This window comes from Geotrypetes seraphini, chromosome 6, assembly GCF_902459505.1.
Source record: "Geotrypetes seraphini chromosome 6, aGeoSer1.1, whole genome shotgun sequence".
Classification (NCBI taxonomy): domain Eukaryota; kingdom Metazoa; phylum Chordata; class Amphibia; order Gymnophiona; family Dermophiidae; genus Geotrypetes; species Geotrypetes seraphini.
The window spans coordinates 245,237,423-245,255,167 of record NC_047089.1 but is presented as its reverse complement, the minus strand read 5'-3'; the positions used below and the strand labels follow the sequence as shown (position 1 = coordinate 245,255,167).

At 39.4% G+C, this 17,745-nt stretch overlaps 1 protein-coding gene across 1 annotated transcript in view; it reads left to right on the top strand.

Annotated features, from left to right (window-relative positions):
• ZRSR2 (zinc finger CCCH-type, RNA binding motif and serine/arginine rich 2) overlaps positions 1-17,745 on the top strand; it is an 82,558-nt gene that overhangs the window by 40,183 nt on the left and 24,630 nt on the right. The window contains exons 8-9 of the mRNA XM_033948353.1: positions 1,353-1,566; positions 13,384-13,439. Of these exons, the coding sequence (XP_033804244.1) occupies positions 1,353-1,566; positions 13,384-13,439 (270 nt within the window). The remainder of the gene's footprint in view (positions 1-1,352; positions 1,567-13,383; positions 13,440-17,745) is intronic.

Below are 17,745 nucleotides of genomic sequence, written 5' to 3'. Positions count from 1 at the left end.
CAAACCTAGTTTCGCATGTTCCCGCCTCTCTCCAGCCTTCCCCCGGCATCCTGGCATTACCTGGTGGTCTAGCGGGCCAATAGGAAATGGCTGCCGTGAGCTCCTGTCGTAGTCTTGAGACTTTAAGACTTTTATGTGGATGATTTATTTTTATGTGGATGAAATTATTTTATGTGGATGATTTCAGTGTACCTTTGGAACTTTACACTTTCAAATAAAGTCCATTTAGGAACATCGTCACTCCACAGAGTTTTTTTGGTTTTCGCTGGATTTTCTTCTTTGTGGATATTTTGGGGTCAATTCCTTTTGTTTTTTGCGAGATGCTAATGTGTGGCATGTGAGTGTGTAGATTTCTTGCTGTGAAGAGTTTCTCAAGGACACTAACCAGTGCTGGAAAAGACAATGAACAGTGCTGAAAGGAAAATGCAAGTCAGCAAAAACACTCCATCCGGGAACCTAAGAACTGATAACGTGATGCTGTACCCGTGTGAAGAATGGAAACTTCAAGAAGAAGAAAGTTCTAGACGCTATGCCTGTCCAGGACTCCCCCCAGGGAAGAATGGAGGCGTGGTCTAGGAGAGGGAGTTAGATAGGCATTTAGTTTATCCAATAGGGTGGCACATTAATAACCAAGGGAAGGTCTTACTAGAAAGAGATATTTTCTCTATAAAACCCCCTGCTCTGGCAGTCTCTTTAGAGAAACTACGCCATGCTTACAGAAAGATGCCGACACTGTTGGTATGAGGTCTTTTCTCTCCATTGTATATGTCCAAACTGATTTATTTCTGATTTGACAAATGCTGCTATAATACTAATTACTAGAATAAAAAGTTATATGTTTTGGAATATACAATGTAATCTTTTTTGGAGTTTATTCACTTTTTTTGGGCTTTTTTTATTATCACATCGGGCCTGAGGTAAAGTAGTAGCCTTTCACTTCAATGAGAAATAAAGAGTCATTCTTCTTGATCCCTTGTAGATTATTTCTACCTCCAAATTGAAACCATGTTAATTTTGCAGCCTTGCTCTTTATTTAGTAGCACTTGCACATCTGGGTTTGTAAAATACTGAAGCTACCTCCACTTTGAAAATGGCAAGGTTTGTGCTGTTCGTTTTTTTAGCCTGTATATGTGTAAAATGGCAGCTCCACTGAATGTGCTGCAAATACATGTTCACTCTGGGTATTTTAGAAAATACACCCAGAATTGAACGTGTCCTAACCTGGATGTCATAGTTCTGATCTCCATATTCTATGTAAAATGGGGCTGTAACATTTTTGGATTGATTTGTAAGGATCACAGATTATTTTTTAAAGTAGCATCTTATTCTTTCCCTTTAAAATGAACTTCCAGGTGTTCTCGGAAACATTGCTATCCTACTTCTAGCCAGACGCTCCTTATCCGTGGCATGTTTATTACCTATGGGATGGAGCAGTGTAAGCGGGACGACTATGACACGGATGCGAGCCTAGAGTATAGCGAGGAGGAAATCTACCAGCAGTTTTTGGAGTTCTATAATGATGTGCTTCCTGAATTTAAGAGCGTGGGAAAAGTCATTCAGTTTAAGGTATGCAGGTGCTGATAGCACGAATGCCACAAAAGATTGTGCATGAATGCATTCCCCATGTGCTGTGACCAGTGTTCCCGCTAAGCTGCGCTGGCGTGCGCTGGCGCACAAAATATTACATCGCAGCGCACAAGTTTCACGTCACAGCGCACACTCGAGCGGAGGTGAGAGGAAGCGGCGGCGGTCTGCCCTGATCGCCTAAGATGCAGCAGCGGCGGCTCCTTTCATGATCCCCGTAAATTACGGGGATGCCGCCGCTGCTGCATCTTAGGCGATCAGGGCAGACCACCGCCGCTTCCTCTCACCTCCGCTCGAGTGTGCGCTGTGACGTGAAACTTGTACGCTGCGATGTAATATTTTGTGCGCCAGCGCACGCCAGCGCAGCTTAGCGGGAACACTGGCTGTGACATACAGTGTAGTCAGTTTTTCATGCTCCTTTTCCATATACTGTAAAACCTTGGTTTGCGAGCATAATTCATTCCGAAAACATGCTTGTAATCCAAAACACTCGTATATCAAAGCGAATTTCCCCATAAGACATAATGGAAACTCCACAACCCCAAAAAATGTAATACAAAATACTGTATGTACTCGTATTGCAAGTCCTAGCTTGTTTAGAACAGTCACTACACTCCTGCAGCGTCAGAGAGAGAAGAACCATTGGCTCAGTTGTGATGATGTGACGCGTGTATATTGTATGTACTCGTATTGCAAGACTTTGCTCGTTTAGAACAGTCACTACACTCCCGCAGCGTCAGAGAGAGAAGAATCATCGGCTCAGTTTTGATGATGTGACGCGTGTATACTGTATGTGCTTATATATCAAGTTAAAATTTAATAAAATGTTTTGCTTGTCTTGCAAAACACTTGCAAACCAAGTTACTTGCAATCCAAGGTTTTACTGTACTGTAATTGAAATATGACTGACTAACTCTTTATAGAAATGAGGGGCGTGGCTTAGCGCGCACACAAAATGGTCGTGTGATCGCAGCGCTCCTCTTACCTGGGCAACCGTTGAATAAATAAAGATTTCCTTTTAAACTGTTTTCGGCTGCATGGCGGCGGGAGCATGGCGAGCACCCGACAGAGTAAGAGTGAAACCGGAGGGGCTGTGAAAAGGCAGAAGCAGGATCAAATTACCCCGAGTAAGGTTCCGCTTCCTGCTGATGTATCAGAGGAGTTAAGCAAAGCTGAAGTTATGGGGGAACTGAGGCAAATCAAACAAATGCTGACAGAGACTGTGAGTAATATGGCAGAACTGAAGGAAGAAATCCTGAATATACACAGACAAATGGAAGTAGCTAATAAAAGAACAACAGAGTTAGAAGTTAAAATGGAGAGCTTAGAATGTGAAGGAAAAAGATGCAAAAATGACAGTTTGGAAATAATTCAATTGAAAAGTCAGCTGGAAGATTACGAAAACCGTGGAAGAAGAAAGAATATAAAACTTTTTGGAATACAGGAAAATTTGGAAGGGAAAAATGCAATACAGTTTTTAGAAAATTTAATTCCTAGATTATTGCAGTTGGATTTCAAACAGCCTTTGGAAATAGAACGGGCACACAGGATTCCAATAAAGAGTCTGGAAAATCAAGGGAGACCAAGACCATTAATATTCAAGATGTTAAGATACCAGCAAGCAATAGAAATTTTAAATGCTGCCAAAAAAGATAAAAACTTAAACTATAAAGGATCCAAAATATGGTTTTTACCAGACTTTGCTAAAAATACAGCAAATATTAGGAAGAAATTCCTTGATCTGAGATCTCAATTAAAGGAAAAAGGATATAAGTATGGGTTATATTATCCAGCAAAAATGAGGGTATCTTGTGGGGATAAATCTTTGTATTTTGTTGATCCAGAAAAACTAAAGACCTTTCTTTCAAAATCAGAACCTATGTCATTTTAGCACAATGGGTGTTGAAATGAAGGGATAAATACTAAGACTGGATTGGTGGATATTGAACAAAAAATTAAATATAAAGAACTATGGGACTTTTGTTTGTTGGAAAAAGAAGAATATGCAACAAAGAACAGGAAATAAAAATGAACAAGTGAAAAAGAAAATAAAAGAATGTAAAGAAGAAAGTAAAAAGAAGGATAGACTGGAAAGACATTAAAGTGAAGTTATTAGACTGAACTTTTAGGAGACTGAAAGATGGATGGTTGGAGTAAAGAATGAACAAGAAGGATTAAAGGACTGGACAAATTAACACAAAAGGAAAAGTGAAGACTGAATAGGAAAATAAATAGATGTGAAGAAGAAGAAAGCAGGACTGATAGACTAAAAGGATATTACAGTGGTGCCTCACACAACGAACTTAATCCGTTCCAGGAGCAAGTTTGTTATGTGAAACGTTCGTTGTGTGAAACGCGTTTTCCCATAAGAATACATGTAAAACAAAATAATTCGTTCTGCAGCCCTGTTTTCCCATAAGAATACATGTAAAACAAAATAATTCGTTCTGCAGCCCTACATTTCCCTCCCTCCACCTCACCTTATATGCAGAGTTTGCCAGCTTTCTTTTTCACCCAGCCGCACGCTTTCAAAAAGCTGTGCACGCGCAGCTGCTGAAGTTGATCAATGTTCTCCTCTCCTGCAACTTCCGGTTTCCGGTTGCGTCAGAGGAGAAGATTGAACAACAGAGCATGCGCGCATGTGCTGCTCTTTGAAAGTGTGTGGCTGGCCAAAAAAGAAAGCCGGAAAACTCGGCATCTAAGGTAAGGTGGAGGGAGATGATGGAACACTGCATTCAGACAGGAGGGTGCTGCTGTTCCCGGCTCACATTAGGAAGCGGCGAGAGTAGTTCCGCCCCCCCGGGCCCCTCGGGCGACTTCGTTGTGTGAAACGAAGTTCGTTATAGGGAGCAAGACAAAAAGTTCGTTATGCGCAGCGTTCGCTGTACGAGGCGTCCGTTATGCGAGGCACCACTGTATAAAAAAAAAAAAAAAAAAATGAATGACAATTGACAGTCAAAAGTCTTTAAGAGTGGATGGATGGAGATAAGAAATAAATATGAAAGTTCAGTTTATTTAATAAGTCAGAAAAGGAGAAAGTAAAGAATGAAAGGACAATAAGGAAAAGATTGCAGAATGGACTAATGATAGAAAGGACAAGTTATATGATATTTAAATGCAAGTAAAGGAAAGGAAAATGAATAATATAAAAGAAAGATACATAAGAATTTATTGGTAGCTGAAGGAATGTAAAGATTGATGTTGTGATAATATAGTTTTAAAAAGATTGGATTTAATTTGGAGAAGAGGAAATATAAAAAGGGGGGAAAAAAAATTATTTTGAAAATGAAATACAAATGTTTAAATACAAATAGGGGATAAAAACTTATAAAATTGAAGTTTTTTTTTTTAACAGAAATATATGAAGAGATGGATATTTGTTGTTGGATATTTAAAGGAGGATAGGAGAAGATGGATTAGATAATATAAGATATAGGAAAATGATACTTTTTATTAAATATATGACTATGATAGAATTTTCTTGAATGAAATAAAATGTTGGGGGAATGAATTAGAGATTGGTGAAATGATAAAAATGCATTAATGGAATGTTAGGAAATAAATATGGTTATGTGACTAAAGGTTAAATAATAGATAGAGGAATTAATTACTTTAAAATGGAAAAAAAAAAAAAAAAGGTTTTATGATTAGAAGAGAGATATAATTAGATATATTGTGGAGAGGTAATGAGTTTGTCTCAATAAAGGATAAAGGGGTTATTAATAAATATTGGTTGCCTGGGGGGGAGGGGGGAAGTTAGGATTACTGTCCAATGTGTGTCCTTAAGCAGTCATTATATTGGGGGGGAGGAGTGGGAAGAAGGTGGGTATTAAAGATATTACTAGAATGATTAAGGAAAAGATTAATAAGGGATTGGGTAATTTGGAGGTAAGAATGTGTGCCATGGGGAGAAGTTTTTTAGATCTTAGTTATGGAAGAAGGGAAGAGGAAGATTATGATAAGGAGTATAAAATATATTATGTCTTTTAAGATATTTTCTATTAATGTCAATGGCCTGAATCATGTAATCAAAAGGAAAAAGGTATTATCATTTTTAAAGAAGCAAAACGCGGATGTTTATTGTCTGCAGGAGACCCATCTTAATATAAAGGAATCACAGAAACTAACGGGTGGGTGGGTGAAAGAATGTTTTTTTGCTCCAGCAGAGGGTAAAAAAGCAGGAGTAGCAGTTCTTATAAATAAAAAATGTATGGCCAATTTTAAGATAGTAAATTCGGACCCACATGGAAGATGGCTACATGTTGATATAAGTATGGGAAATAATGCCCTGACGTTGTTCAATATATATGCCCCTAATTCGAATCAATCAGAATTCTTTAAAAAATTGCAGAGTATGTTGTTACCACTGGCTGCTTCTAATTTAGTGGTGGCTGGAGATTTTAATGCTGTAATGGATCCATTAATGGATAAAAAACCAGATAAAAGTATAAAATCTTTAGGTTTAGATAATTTGGTTCAATCATGTGATTTGAAGGATATATGGCATATTCTTCATTTTAATGATCAGGAATTTTCATTTTGTTCACAGGTTCATAAATCATTTTCAAGAATAGATTATATTTTTATTTCATCACATAAGGTGCAGCAAGTGATTAAGGCTTCCATTGATCCCATTATCATTTCGGATCATGCGGGAGTATGGATAGATTTACAATTAGATCAATTAGAAAATAGAAGACCTCTTTGGAGATTTGATAACGCATTGCTTGTGGATGAAAAATTTTTGGAAAATTTTAAAACACAAATTAGTGATTTCTTTCAAATTAATTTAGTGGAAGATACATCTATTGAAAATGTATGGGACGCTTTTAAAGCGACTATGAGAGGTCATATTATATCATATTCGGCTTTTGTTAGGAAACAGATTAAAAAACAGTATATAGAGTTAGAAAAATAAATTAAAATACTAGAAACTAAATTGGTAAGCAAATGGGAACACGATGTATTACAAGCTCTTTTGAAAGCAAAAGGTAAATATAACGAATTAGCTTCAAAAATGATAAGAAGAGACTTGTTTTCCAAACAGACAATGTATTATGGAAATTCTAATAAGGCGGGAAGATTATTGGCAAATTATCTTAAAGCAAAAAAAAGAAGAACTAACATTAATGGGATAAAAGATGATAATGGTATAATAACCAATCAAACGGATATAATTTTAAAGCAATTTCTAAAATTTTATAAGGACCTGTATTCTTCCGAGCCTTATTTGGAGAGGCAAAAAGATGGTAAAAATTTTTTAGATTTAATTATTGGACCTAAGGTTCCTGATCATATAAAACGGAGTTTAGATGAACCTATATCATTAAAAGAATTAGAAACAGCGTTGAGATCTCTTAGAGTTGGATCCGCTCCAGGTGGTGATGGTTATACAGTAGAATTTTATAAAACATTTCAAAATGTCCTTTCCCCATATTTACTAAATTTATATCAGACACAACTTATAAAAGGTGATATTAAAGGTACTATTCATAAGGGACTTGACCCGAGGGCTTCAGGGTAAAGTAGCACTGTTTGCCGACGATGCCAAACTGTGTAATACAGTAAGCGAAAGCAATCTCAAGGATAGCATGACGCATGATCTGATCACGTTGGAAAACTGGTCCTCGATATGGCAGCTGGGCTTCAATGCTAAGAAGTGTAAGGTCATGCATCTCGGCAGCAGAAATCCATGCAGAACATACACCCTGAATGGAGAAACACTAGCTAGGACTTCAGAAGAACGGGACTTGGGAGTAATCATCAGTGCAGATATGAAGGCTGCCAAACAGGTAGAGAAGGCCTCATCCAAGGCAAGGCAAATGATGGGATGTATCAATAGAAGCTTCGTTAGCCGCAAACCTGAAGTCATAATGCCACTTTACAGAACCATGGTGAGACCTCATCTGGAATACTGTGTGCAATTCTGGAGGCCACATTACCGTAAAGATGTGCTTCGAGCTGAGTCAGTCCAGCGGATGGCCACTAGGATGGTCTCCGGACTCAAGGGTCTCTCATACGAAGAAAGACTGGGCAAATTGCAGCTCTATACTCTCGAAGAGCGCAGGGAAAGGGGTGACATGATAGAGACATTTAAGTACGTCACAGGTCGTGTCGAGGTGGAAAATGACATATTCTTTCCCAAGGGACCCTCGGTCACAAGGGGGCACCCGCTCAAACTCAGAGGAGGGAAATTTAGTGGTGACACCAGGAAGTATTTCTTCACAGAAAGGGTGGTGGATCAGTGGAACAAACTTCCGGAGCAGGTGATCAGAGCCACCAGCGTGCTCGACTTTAAGAATAAATGGGACATCCACGTGGGATCCCTGCGAGGGTCGAGTTAAGGAGCTGGGTCATTAGCACTCAGACTTAATGGGGTGGGTCAGTAGAATGGGCAGACTTGGTGGGCTGTAGCCCTTTTCTGCCGTCATCTTTCTATGTTTCTAATCAATAGTAATTGTTTTGCCTAAGCCAAATAAAGATCCTACTTTGGTTTCAAACTACAGGCCTATATCTTTAATAAATGTGGATAATAACTTTTGGCGAAAATTTTGGCTTTGAGATTAGCCAAAGCTCTCCCACATATAATAGACACGCATCAGACGGGTTTCGTTGCTAAAAGACATTCCTCTAATAACTCTAGATTATTGTTTCATATGTTAAATTTATAAAAAAAAATGGATGAACCGGCTTTTACAGTTTCCTTGGATGCAGAAAAAGCGTTTGATAGGGTAGAATGGAATTTTATGTATCAGGCTTTAGAATGGTTTGGTATAGGTTCTGGATTTATACAAATGGTAAAAACATTGTATAGCTTCCCGATTGCAAGATTAAATATTAATAATATGATATCTGATGGTTTTCAATTGCAGAGGGGAGTTAGACAAGGTTGTCCTTTATCTTTGTTATTTGATGTTGTATTTGATGTTGTATTAGAACCCTTATTGTTAGCAATACAGCAAGCAAGGGGGATACAGGGTATTCCATATTCTGATATGGAATATAAAATTTCGGCTTATGCGGATGATATTTTACTTTATTTGAGGAATCCAGAGTCTACCTTATCTTGTCTATTGGAATTAATTGATATGTTTGGCAAACTTTCAGGTTATAAAATTAATTGGAGTAAGTCTGAACTTATACCTTTAAATGTTCATTGTGTAAAAGGATTATTTGACGCTTTTCCGTTCATATGGAAAGAAGAAGGATTTAAATATCTTGGCATTCAAATTAAAAATACAATTGAAGATACAGTAAAAGAAAATGAAAAATTTGTATTGAAAAGAGTTACAGAGTTATGTGAGCAATGGAATCCGTTACATCTTTCTTGGTAGGGGAGAGTTCAAACTATTAAAATGATGATTTTGCCTGTAGTTTGCTACCAAATGAGTATGATACCTATTTATTTTCAGGGGTCCTTTTATAAAAAGCTTAATAGCATTTTAACGAAATTTCTTTGGCTTGGTAAAACGCATAGAATAGCTTTGGTATCTTTGCAAAAATCAATTAAGGAGGGAGGGGTAAATTTTCCAAATTTTTATAGGTACCATCAAGCCTATATTTTACGTCAGGGTATGTATTGGATCCTCCCAGAACTGATAGATAATGCACCGGATTGGTTATATTTGGAATGGCGCCTTATGTTTCCCCTAAATTTAGTTCATCTTCCAAGTATCAACATGCCTAGAAGATACAGAGAAAATAAGATATTAATGGATACTTGGAAAACGTTGAGGTTCATTAGTAAATTAACACCTGTCCCAATAAACAAGTCAACTAATCAGTCTTTATGGATAAACTCCAAGATTAAAATTGGCGGAGCTCAAATCCTTTGGAAGGACTGGATTATTGCAGGCATTAGATCTCTGAATGATGTTATTTCGGAAGGTAAACTGCTGGAATTTTCACAATTGCAACATAGATTTGGTCTTAGTAAAAAACAAAGTTTTAAATGGTTGCAATTGAAGCAGACCATTCAGGTTGGGTTCCCTGAATGGAAAACATTGAATAATCAATATAGTTTAGAGTTCTTATGCTTCCAAGCAGACTTCCTAGGGCATCAAGCCGCATTGTGGTATAAATTAATATCTGGATATTTGAATAAAAAATCAAAAAATGGTCTAAGAGACATTTGGAGCATCAAATTACTGCATCTCAATGGCCACTAATTTGGTCTTGGAGAATGAGATGTACAGTGTCAGCATCTATGAGACAAACTTGGTTCTTTTTATTACATAGAGCTTTTTGGACCCCTACACGTTTGCAAAAATTAGATAGTTCTAAGTCCAATAAATGCTGGCACTGTAATCTGGAACCTGGGACGTTGGATCATTTACTGTATCATTGTCCCTACATTAAAAGTTTTTGGAATGCAATTTGGCCACAAATTAATAAATTGATGGAAAATCATGTAGCAATATCATATGATACAGTGTTATTTGGAATGATGATGAGAAAAAAAAGTCAAATTTCACCAGAAAATAACAAGCTTTTACTAGTCATGACAGGGGTTGCCATTCAGCATATAACCAATAACTGGAAGAATCATAGTAACCTTAATTATACATTTTGGTGGAATACAATTTGTCATATATTCAAAATGGAAAGAGTAATAGCAATACAAAGAGGGACATATCCTAAATTTATAAAAATATGGGGGCCATTGACAAAGTATTGTACTGAATGAATAGTAGGATTTATCTTCTTCTTTTCTTCTTTTTCTTGTCTTATTTATGGCACACATGGAGGGGGGGTAGTGAAAATAATTTTACATAACATGTTATAATATGGTATACAATATGTATAAGGTGATTGAAAAGTACTTGAAGGGTGGGGGGTGGGAGAGGGGATAAAAAAATTTGTTCAGAATATTATGTAATAGATATAAAAGTGATATTGTGTATTCATTAGTTGTAACTCAATATTTTGTACACTTCATGTAAAATATGAAAATGAATAAAGAATTATAAAAAAAAAAAAAGAAATGTAGAAACATGATGGCAGATAAAGGCCAAGTGGCCCATCCAGTCTGTTTATCCGCAGCATTCACTATTTCCTTCTCTCCCTAAGAGATCCCACGTGCCTGTCCCATGTCTTCTTGAACTCGGACACAGTCTTTGTCTCCGCCACCTCTACCGGGAGACTGTTCCATGCATTAACCACCCTTTCTGTAAAAAAAATATCTCATTAGATTACTCCTGAGCCTATCACTTCTTAACTTCATCCTATACCTTCTCATTCCAGAGCTTCCTTTCAAATGAAAGAGATTTGCCTCATGCGCATTTATGCCATGTAGGTATTTAAACATTTCTCAAAAATCTGCAATAATGTATATCTCACTCACCAGAGATGAACAGACCGAAGACCATGTCCCATATTCCAACAAGTGCCTTGTTTCGCCCCACAAGGGGCTTCCTCAGGGAATAAATATCAGCATAAAAACTTAGCTCCCGTTCCATGCACACCGGCACAAGAAACAGCCGTTGCTTAAAAAGCATACGAACATTCTGCTTCTGGGGGCACTTCCGGGTCATGGCCACTGAACCGGGAGAGAACAACTGATGATATAAACTTGCTTAATATTGCCGATTCATCCAAAAAATGCGACCCACTCTACCCACTGGTTAAGCCCATTAGGCCATAAAGTATCCAAATAGAAAATCCAGCGCTGCTCATGCTGATATAGAAGACACTTCACATTACCCCTCCGCGAGGTGACAGGTACATGTTCTAACACAAAACAATCGAACTCTTCAAAACTGTGTCGTTCTTTGACATAATGTCGGGTGAGAATGTCCACTTCTTTTTTATATACTATGTTGGACCGATGTTCAAATCAAGTTTATTAGGTTTTTATATACCGCCTATCAAGGTTATCTAAGCAGTTTAACAATCAGGTACTCAAGCATTTTCCCTATCTGTCCCGGTGGGCTCACAATCTATCTAACGTACCTGGGGCTATGGAGGATTAAGTGACTTGCCCAAGGTCACAAGGAGCAGCGCGGGGTTTGAACCCACAACCCCAGAGTGCTGAGGCTGTAGATCCAACCACTGCGCCACACACTCCTCTTAAAACATCTGGCAGTGTGGCCAACATATGAAAGTCCACAAGGGCAAGTCATCCCATAGACCCCCCCCCCCCCCACTGTTTCATACGTGGTCCAGGAACGTAATTTCACTGCTCTTCTACCCGGAATCCGTGCCATGATGCCCTCCTGCATGACATCACAAGCTGTACATTTGCCACAACGAAGCTAAGTTAAACTTTTCAGTTTTTCTTTTCCTGTGCACAGTGATGGGGTTTTCACCCTTTTGATAAATACATTTGAGTGGTGGTGGTGTTTTTTTTGCCTATGATAGAAAATTAAGCAGATTTGAACGTATATCAATTTTGAGGCTTTTTCTCCACTTTTTTGTTTAAATGTTTATCGGGGAGGGGGGGGAGGAGGGATGTAGCCCATCTCTGGTGAATGAGATATACATTATTGCAGATTTTTGAATTTAAACATTTCTGTCATATCTCCCTTCTCCCACCTTTCTCCAAAGTGTACATATTGAGATTTTTAAGTCTATCCCCAAATGCCTTACAATGAAGATCACCTATCATTTTAGTAGCCTTCCTCTGGTCCGACTCCATCCTTTTTATATCTTTTTGAAGGTGCGTTCTCCAGAGTTGTACACAATATTCTAAATGAGGTTTCACCAGAGTCTTATACAGGGGCATCAATACCTCCTTTTTCCTACTGGCCATACCTCTCCCTATGCACCGAAGCATCCTTCTAGCTTTCGCTACTGCCTTTTCAACCTGTTTGGCCACCTTAAGATCATCAAGTACTATCACACCCAAGTCCTGTTCCGCTTTCATATACAAAAGTTCTTCACCCCCTAAACTATACTGTTCCCTTGGGTTTTTGCAGCCCAAATGCATGACCTTGCTTTTCTTAGCATTAAATTTTAGCTGCCAAATTTCAGACCATTCTTGCTTGGTCCTTCCTTATGTTGTTCCCACCATCAGGGGGTGTCAACTGAATTGTGGATTTTGGTATCATCCACAAAGAGGCAAATTTTACCAGTCAGTACTTCAGCAATATTGCTAACAAAAATGTTAAAAAGAGCAGGCCCAATAACTGAACCTTGAGGCACACCACTGGTAACATCCCTTTCCTTAGAGAGATCTCCATTGACTATTACCCTCTGTCACCTTTCACTCAACCAGTTCCTGACCCAGCCTGTCATTTTGGGACCCATCCTAAGGGCACACTCAATTTATTTATTAGATGCCTGCGTGGAACACTGTCAAAGGCTTTGCTAAAATCTAAATACACCACCACTAGCGCGCTCCCTCTATCCAATTATCTGGTCACACAGTTAAAGAAATTGATTAGATTTGTCTGACAAGACCTGCCTCTAGTGAATCCATGTTGCCTTGGGTCATATAATCCACTGGATTCCAGAAACTTCACTATTCTCTGTTTAAAAACGTTTCCATTAATTTACCACAGAAGTCAGACTTATGGGCCTGTAGTTCCCTACTTCTTTCTTATTTCCACTTTTGTGGAGGGGGACCAGTTGACCTTAGCTGGAGTTTTTATGGATTCTTATTACTGTTCGTGCTGTGAATGCTACAGCGGACATACCCCGAGGTTATGAAATGAGGGAGTATTCATGGTCGTGACCTTTTTATCCCAGAGCAATCTGTGATAGTTTCGGCCATTTACTTTTTTTTTGCTGCTGTCAAATTTAGTTATATATTATTTCACAGTACTTAAATGCTTAATTTGTAATTTTCTTTTCTTCTAGGCCAGTTGCAATTTTGAGCCACACTTGCGGGGAAATGTGTATATCCAGTATCAAACGTAAGTGTTCTACAGCTTGCCTCTTTGGATATAACATCATTAACATGACTATACATAGAAAATGTGTGGGAAACAACATGTAATGGGGGAACTGTTTCAGTATTTTGACTGCTTAGACTGTGTTGTAAATTAGTACCTATCTATTTGATTATTGCAGTTAATGCAGGGCACACGTTTTTTAAGAATTGCATATATTTTAAGAATTCAGTTCAGACGATATTTGAAGCACAGAGTATGCACTTTCGTCCCTTATGGTAGCTATTGCATAGTTATCCGAGGACAGCAGGAAGATATTGTCACTTTTAAACTGTCACCAAAATATCACCAAAATTCGCCCCTTCCTCTCTGAGCACACTATCCGGACTCTTGTCCAAGCTCTCATAACCTCATGCTTAGATTACTGCAATCTATTTCTAACTGGTATCACGCAGTGTTGCCTCTCCCCCTTGCAATCTGTGCAAAACTCTGCTGCATGACTTATCTTCTACCAACCTCAATACGCACATGTCACCCCTCTCCTTAAATCACTCCACTGGCTCCCTATCAGCCTTCGCATACAGTTCAAAGTATTGCTGACCTTCAAGTGTGTTCATTCTGCTGCCCCTCAATATCTCTCCTCTCTTATCTCTCCTTATACACCTCCCAGAGAACTCCGTTCCTCAGATAAGCTGCTCTTAGCTTTACCCTTCTCCTCAACTGCCAATTCCAGACTTCGTTGCTTTCATCTAGCTGCCTCCTATGCCTGGAATAAATTACTCGAGTTTGTCCGTCAAGCCCCTTCCCTTCCCTTGTTTAAAAGCAGACTGAAAACCCACCTTTTTGATTATAGTCTTCAATCCTTAATCATACTCCTCTGCCCTCCAACCCAGCCAGCTGATTAACCGTTCCCCTTAACTGTATCTATGACATCCTGTTTGTCAGGGTCGTTTAGATTGTAAGCTCTTTCGAGCAGGGACTGTTTTCTTCTTTGTGACTGTGCAGCGCTGTTTGCGTCTGGTAGCGCTATAGAAATAATAGTAGTAGTAAGATCGCCTGTACCGCATGCGTGCTGGTGCCTTCCCACCTGACATCAGCTTGCATATCATCAAAGCTGAGAGGCCAACTAGGGAAGGTGGGAGGGTTGTGAGAATATCTGCCTGTTGTCCTTGGATAATATCTGCTACAAGTGAGTAACGATGTTTTATCTAAGGACAAACAGGCACCATAATCTCACGTGTGGGACTCCCTAGCTGCTAGGATCACTGAAAGGGTTGGAGGGAAGTTGGAAATTAAGTGAAGAATAAATGTTTTAGAACTGCTTGGCTGAACTGACTATCCCGACTGGAAAGATTCTCCAAACAATAGTGGGATGTGAAGGTATGAATTGAGGATCAGATGGCTGCTTTACAGATACCCTCAATGGGAGTGAAACATAGATTGGCTACTGAAGTTGCCATTTTTTTTTAACCTTATATGCCCTGTGGAGATGGTCCTCTCGATGACAGGAGTTCCAAGTCTGTTTGGATCGAATGACAGGAACAGTTGAGTGGAAGTTCTGTGAGGTTTGGTTCGATTCAAGTAATAAGCAAGAACATGTTTACAGACCAATGTATGGAGTGTTACTTCACCAGGGTGAAAATGTGGTCTTGAGAAGACAGGTAGAAATATGGACCGGTTCAGATAAATTCAAAGATGATCTTCTGGAAGAACTTGGAATGAGTGCGAAGAACCATGCTGTCATGGTAGATTGTTGTGTAAGGTGGGTCTGACCCAAGTGTTTGAAGTTCACTGACTCGGCAAGCAGATGTGAGAGAGATGATTAATACTGCTTTACAAGTGAGATGCTTGAGGGATGAAGTTGTGTGGTTCAAATGGAGGCTTCATTGGAGTAGAAAGTACCACATTGAGGTCCCAGGCTACAGGGGGAAGCTGGAGTGGTGATTTGTTATGGTGAAGGTCTTTCATAAATCTGGATACCAAAGGCTATACAGATAATGGCTTTTTGTGAAGTGGTGTATGAAAAATACTAATAGCACCGAGATGAAATTCTGACTGAAGTAGTCTTCAGACCAGAATTTGAAAGATGTGAAAGATAGCCTAGAACTGATGGGAGAGGACAAGGGATCAGTTCTAGCGAGTGAAGATTACACCAGATTGTACAGTGAGTCCACTTGAAATGATAGCAACGCTGTGTGGAAGATTTCTAGAAACTTCAATAATAGCTGACAGTGGTGCAGAGAGTGCGAAAGCATCTACTCGTTGGTAAAGAGATACCATGCTGTGAATGTTGATGAATGTAGATTGGGAGGAAGGAAAGAACTTTCATTCTGTGTCAGCAGTGTTGGAAAGATTTGGAGTGTGATGGGTTCCTTTACGCTGAGTTGCAGGAAGAGAGGGAATCATGGTTGACGTAGCCACCGAGGTGCTATGAAAATCATGATTAAGTAAAAAATGTAAGTTGCCAGGGACTTTCACTTATAGAATAATTGAGATCAAAAAGTTAATTATATATATGCAACAATGATTTCTATTGGACTTCCCATATTCTTTTAGAAAAACTATTCTCATTTAATAATCGATAGTATGTTAACAACATATGTTCAGTAATGTGTAGCCCTGCAAAGGATCGAAATCCTTATAGTGAGACCCACCACCCAATCAGAACCTTCATATTCCAAGCTAACAGACAACAATCCTGTCTGAGAAACTACATAAATAAAACCAGACAGACCTACAATGCATTCCGAAAATCTATCAAAACCAAATTCATCACCTAAACAGACCAATCCACGCTCACTACGCTTTTTCCCCTACAAACCCAAAGCAATCTTCAGGCAATTCCTACCCCTCTCACTTTCCCTCCTCCTTTCAACCCCTCTTACATTTCCCTCTACTACAACCCTTTTCTTCTGTAACATTCCCCTCATGCATTTGTAATTCGCTGAATGTCCAGCCTTCTTTCGATGTGAATCGCCTAGAAGTCGTCTGACTATGGCGGTATAGAAAAATAAAGTTATTATTATTATTATCATTGCATATAGAAACATAGAAACAAGCAGCAGAAAAGGGCTATAGCCCACCAAGTCTGCCCATTCCAAGTATCCCCTCCCCTGAATTTACTCCCTTAAAGATCCCACGTGAGTATCCCATTTTCTCTTAAAATCCGTCACGCTGCTGGCCTTTATCACCTGGAGTGGGAGTCTGTTCCAATGATCCACTACTCTTTCGGTGAAGAAGTACTTCCTGGAGTCGCCATGAAACTTCCCTCCCCTGATTTTCAGCGGATGCCCTCTGGTGGTCGAGGGTCCCATGAGCCAGAAGATATCATCTTCTGACTTGATGCGTCCCGTGATGTACTTATATGTTTCAATCATATCTCCCTGTTCTCTTCTTTCCTCAAGTGAGTACAGCCGCAATTTTTTAAATCTTTCTTCATACGTGAGATCCTTGAGCCCCAAGACCATCCTGGTGGCCGTTCACTGAACCGACTCTATCCTCAACACGTCCTTTCGGTAGTGTGGTCTCCAAAACTGAACACAGTACTCCAAGTGAGACCTCACCATGGCTCTGTACAACGGCATCATAACTTCAGGTCTCCTGCTGACGAAACCTTTGCGGATACACCCCATCATTTGTCTTGCCCTGGAGGAAGCCTTCTCCACTTGATTGGCAACCTTCATGTCCTCACTAATGATCACCCCTAGGTTGCGTTCCGCCGTGGTCCTAACCAAGGTCTCACCATTTAGTACATAAGTTCTACGCGGGTTTCTCTTACCCAGGTGCATTATCTTGCATTTTTTAGCATTGAAGCCTAGCTACCAAGTAGTTGACCATTGTTCCAGCAACAGTAGGTCGTGTGTCATATTATCAGGTAATAAGCTTTTGCCTACTATGTTGCAAAGTTTGGCGTCGTCGGCGAACAGTGATACCCTTCCTCTAAGTCCTTGCGTCATATCTCTTATGAATAAGTTAAATAGAATCGGGCCCAGGACCGAGCCCTGCGGCACTCCACTGATCACGTCCGATGCTTCGGATGGGGTACCGTTCACCACCACCTTCTGAAGTCTACCGCTCAGCCAATCCCCAACCCATGTAGTTAGAGTGTCTCCTAATCCTATCGATTTCAGCTTGTTCAGTAATCTTCGATGAGGGACGCTATCAAATGCTTTACTGAAGTCCAAATATACCACGTCCAGTGACTCTCCGGCATCCAGTTGTCTAGTAACCCAGTCAAAAAAGCTAATCAGATTAGATTGGCAGGATCTACCCTGGGTGAACCCATGTTGGTGTGGATAACGCAGTTTTTCTTCATCTAGAATTGTGTCAA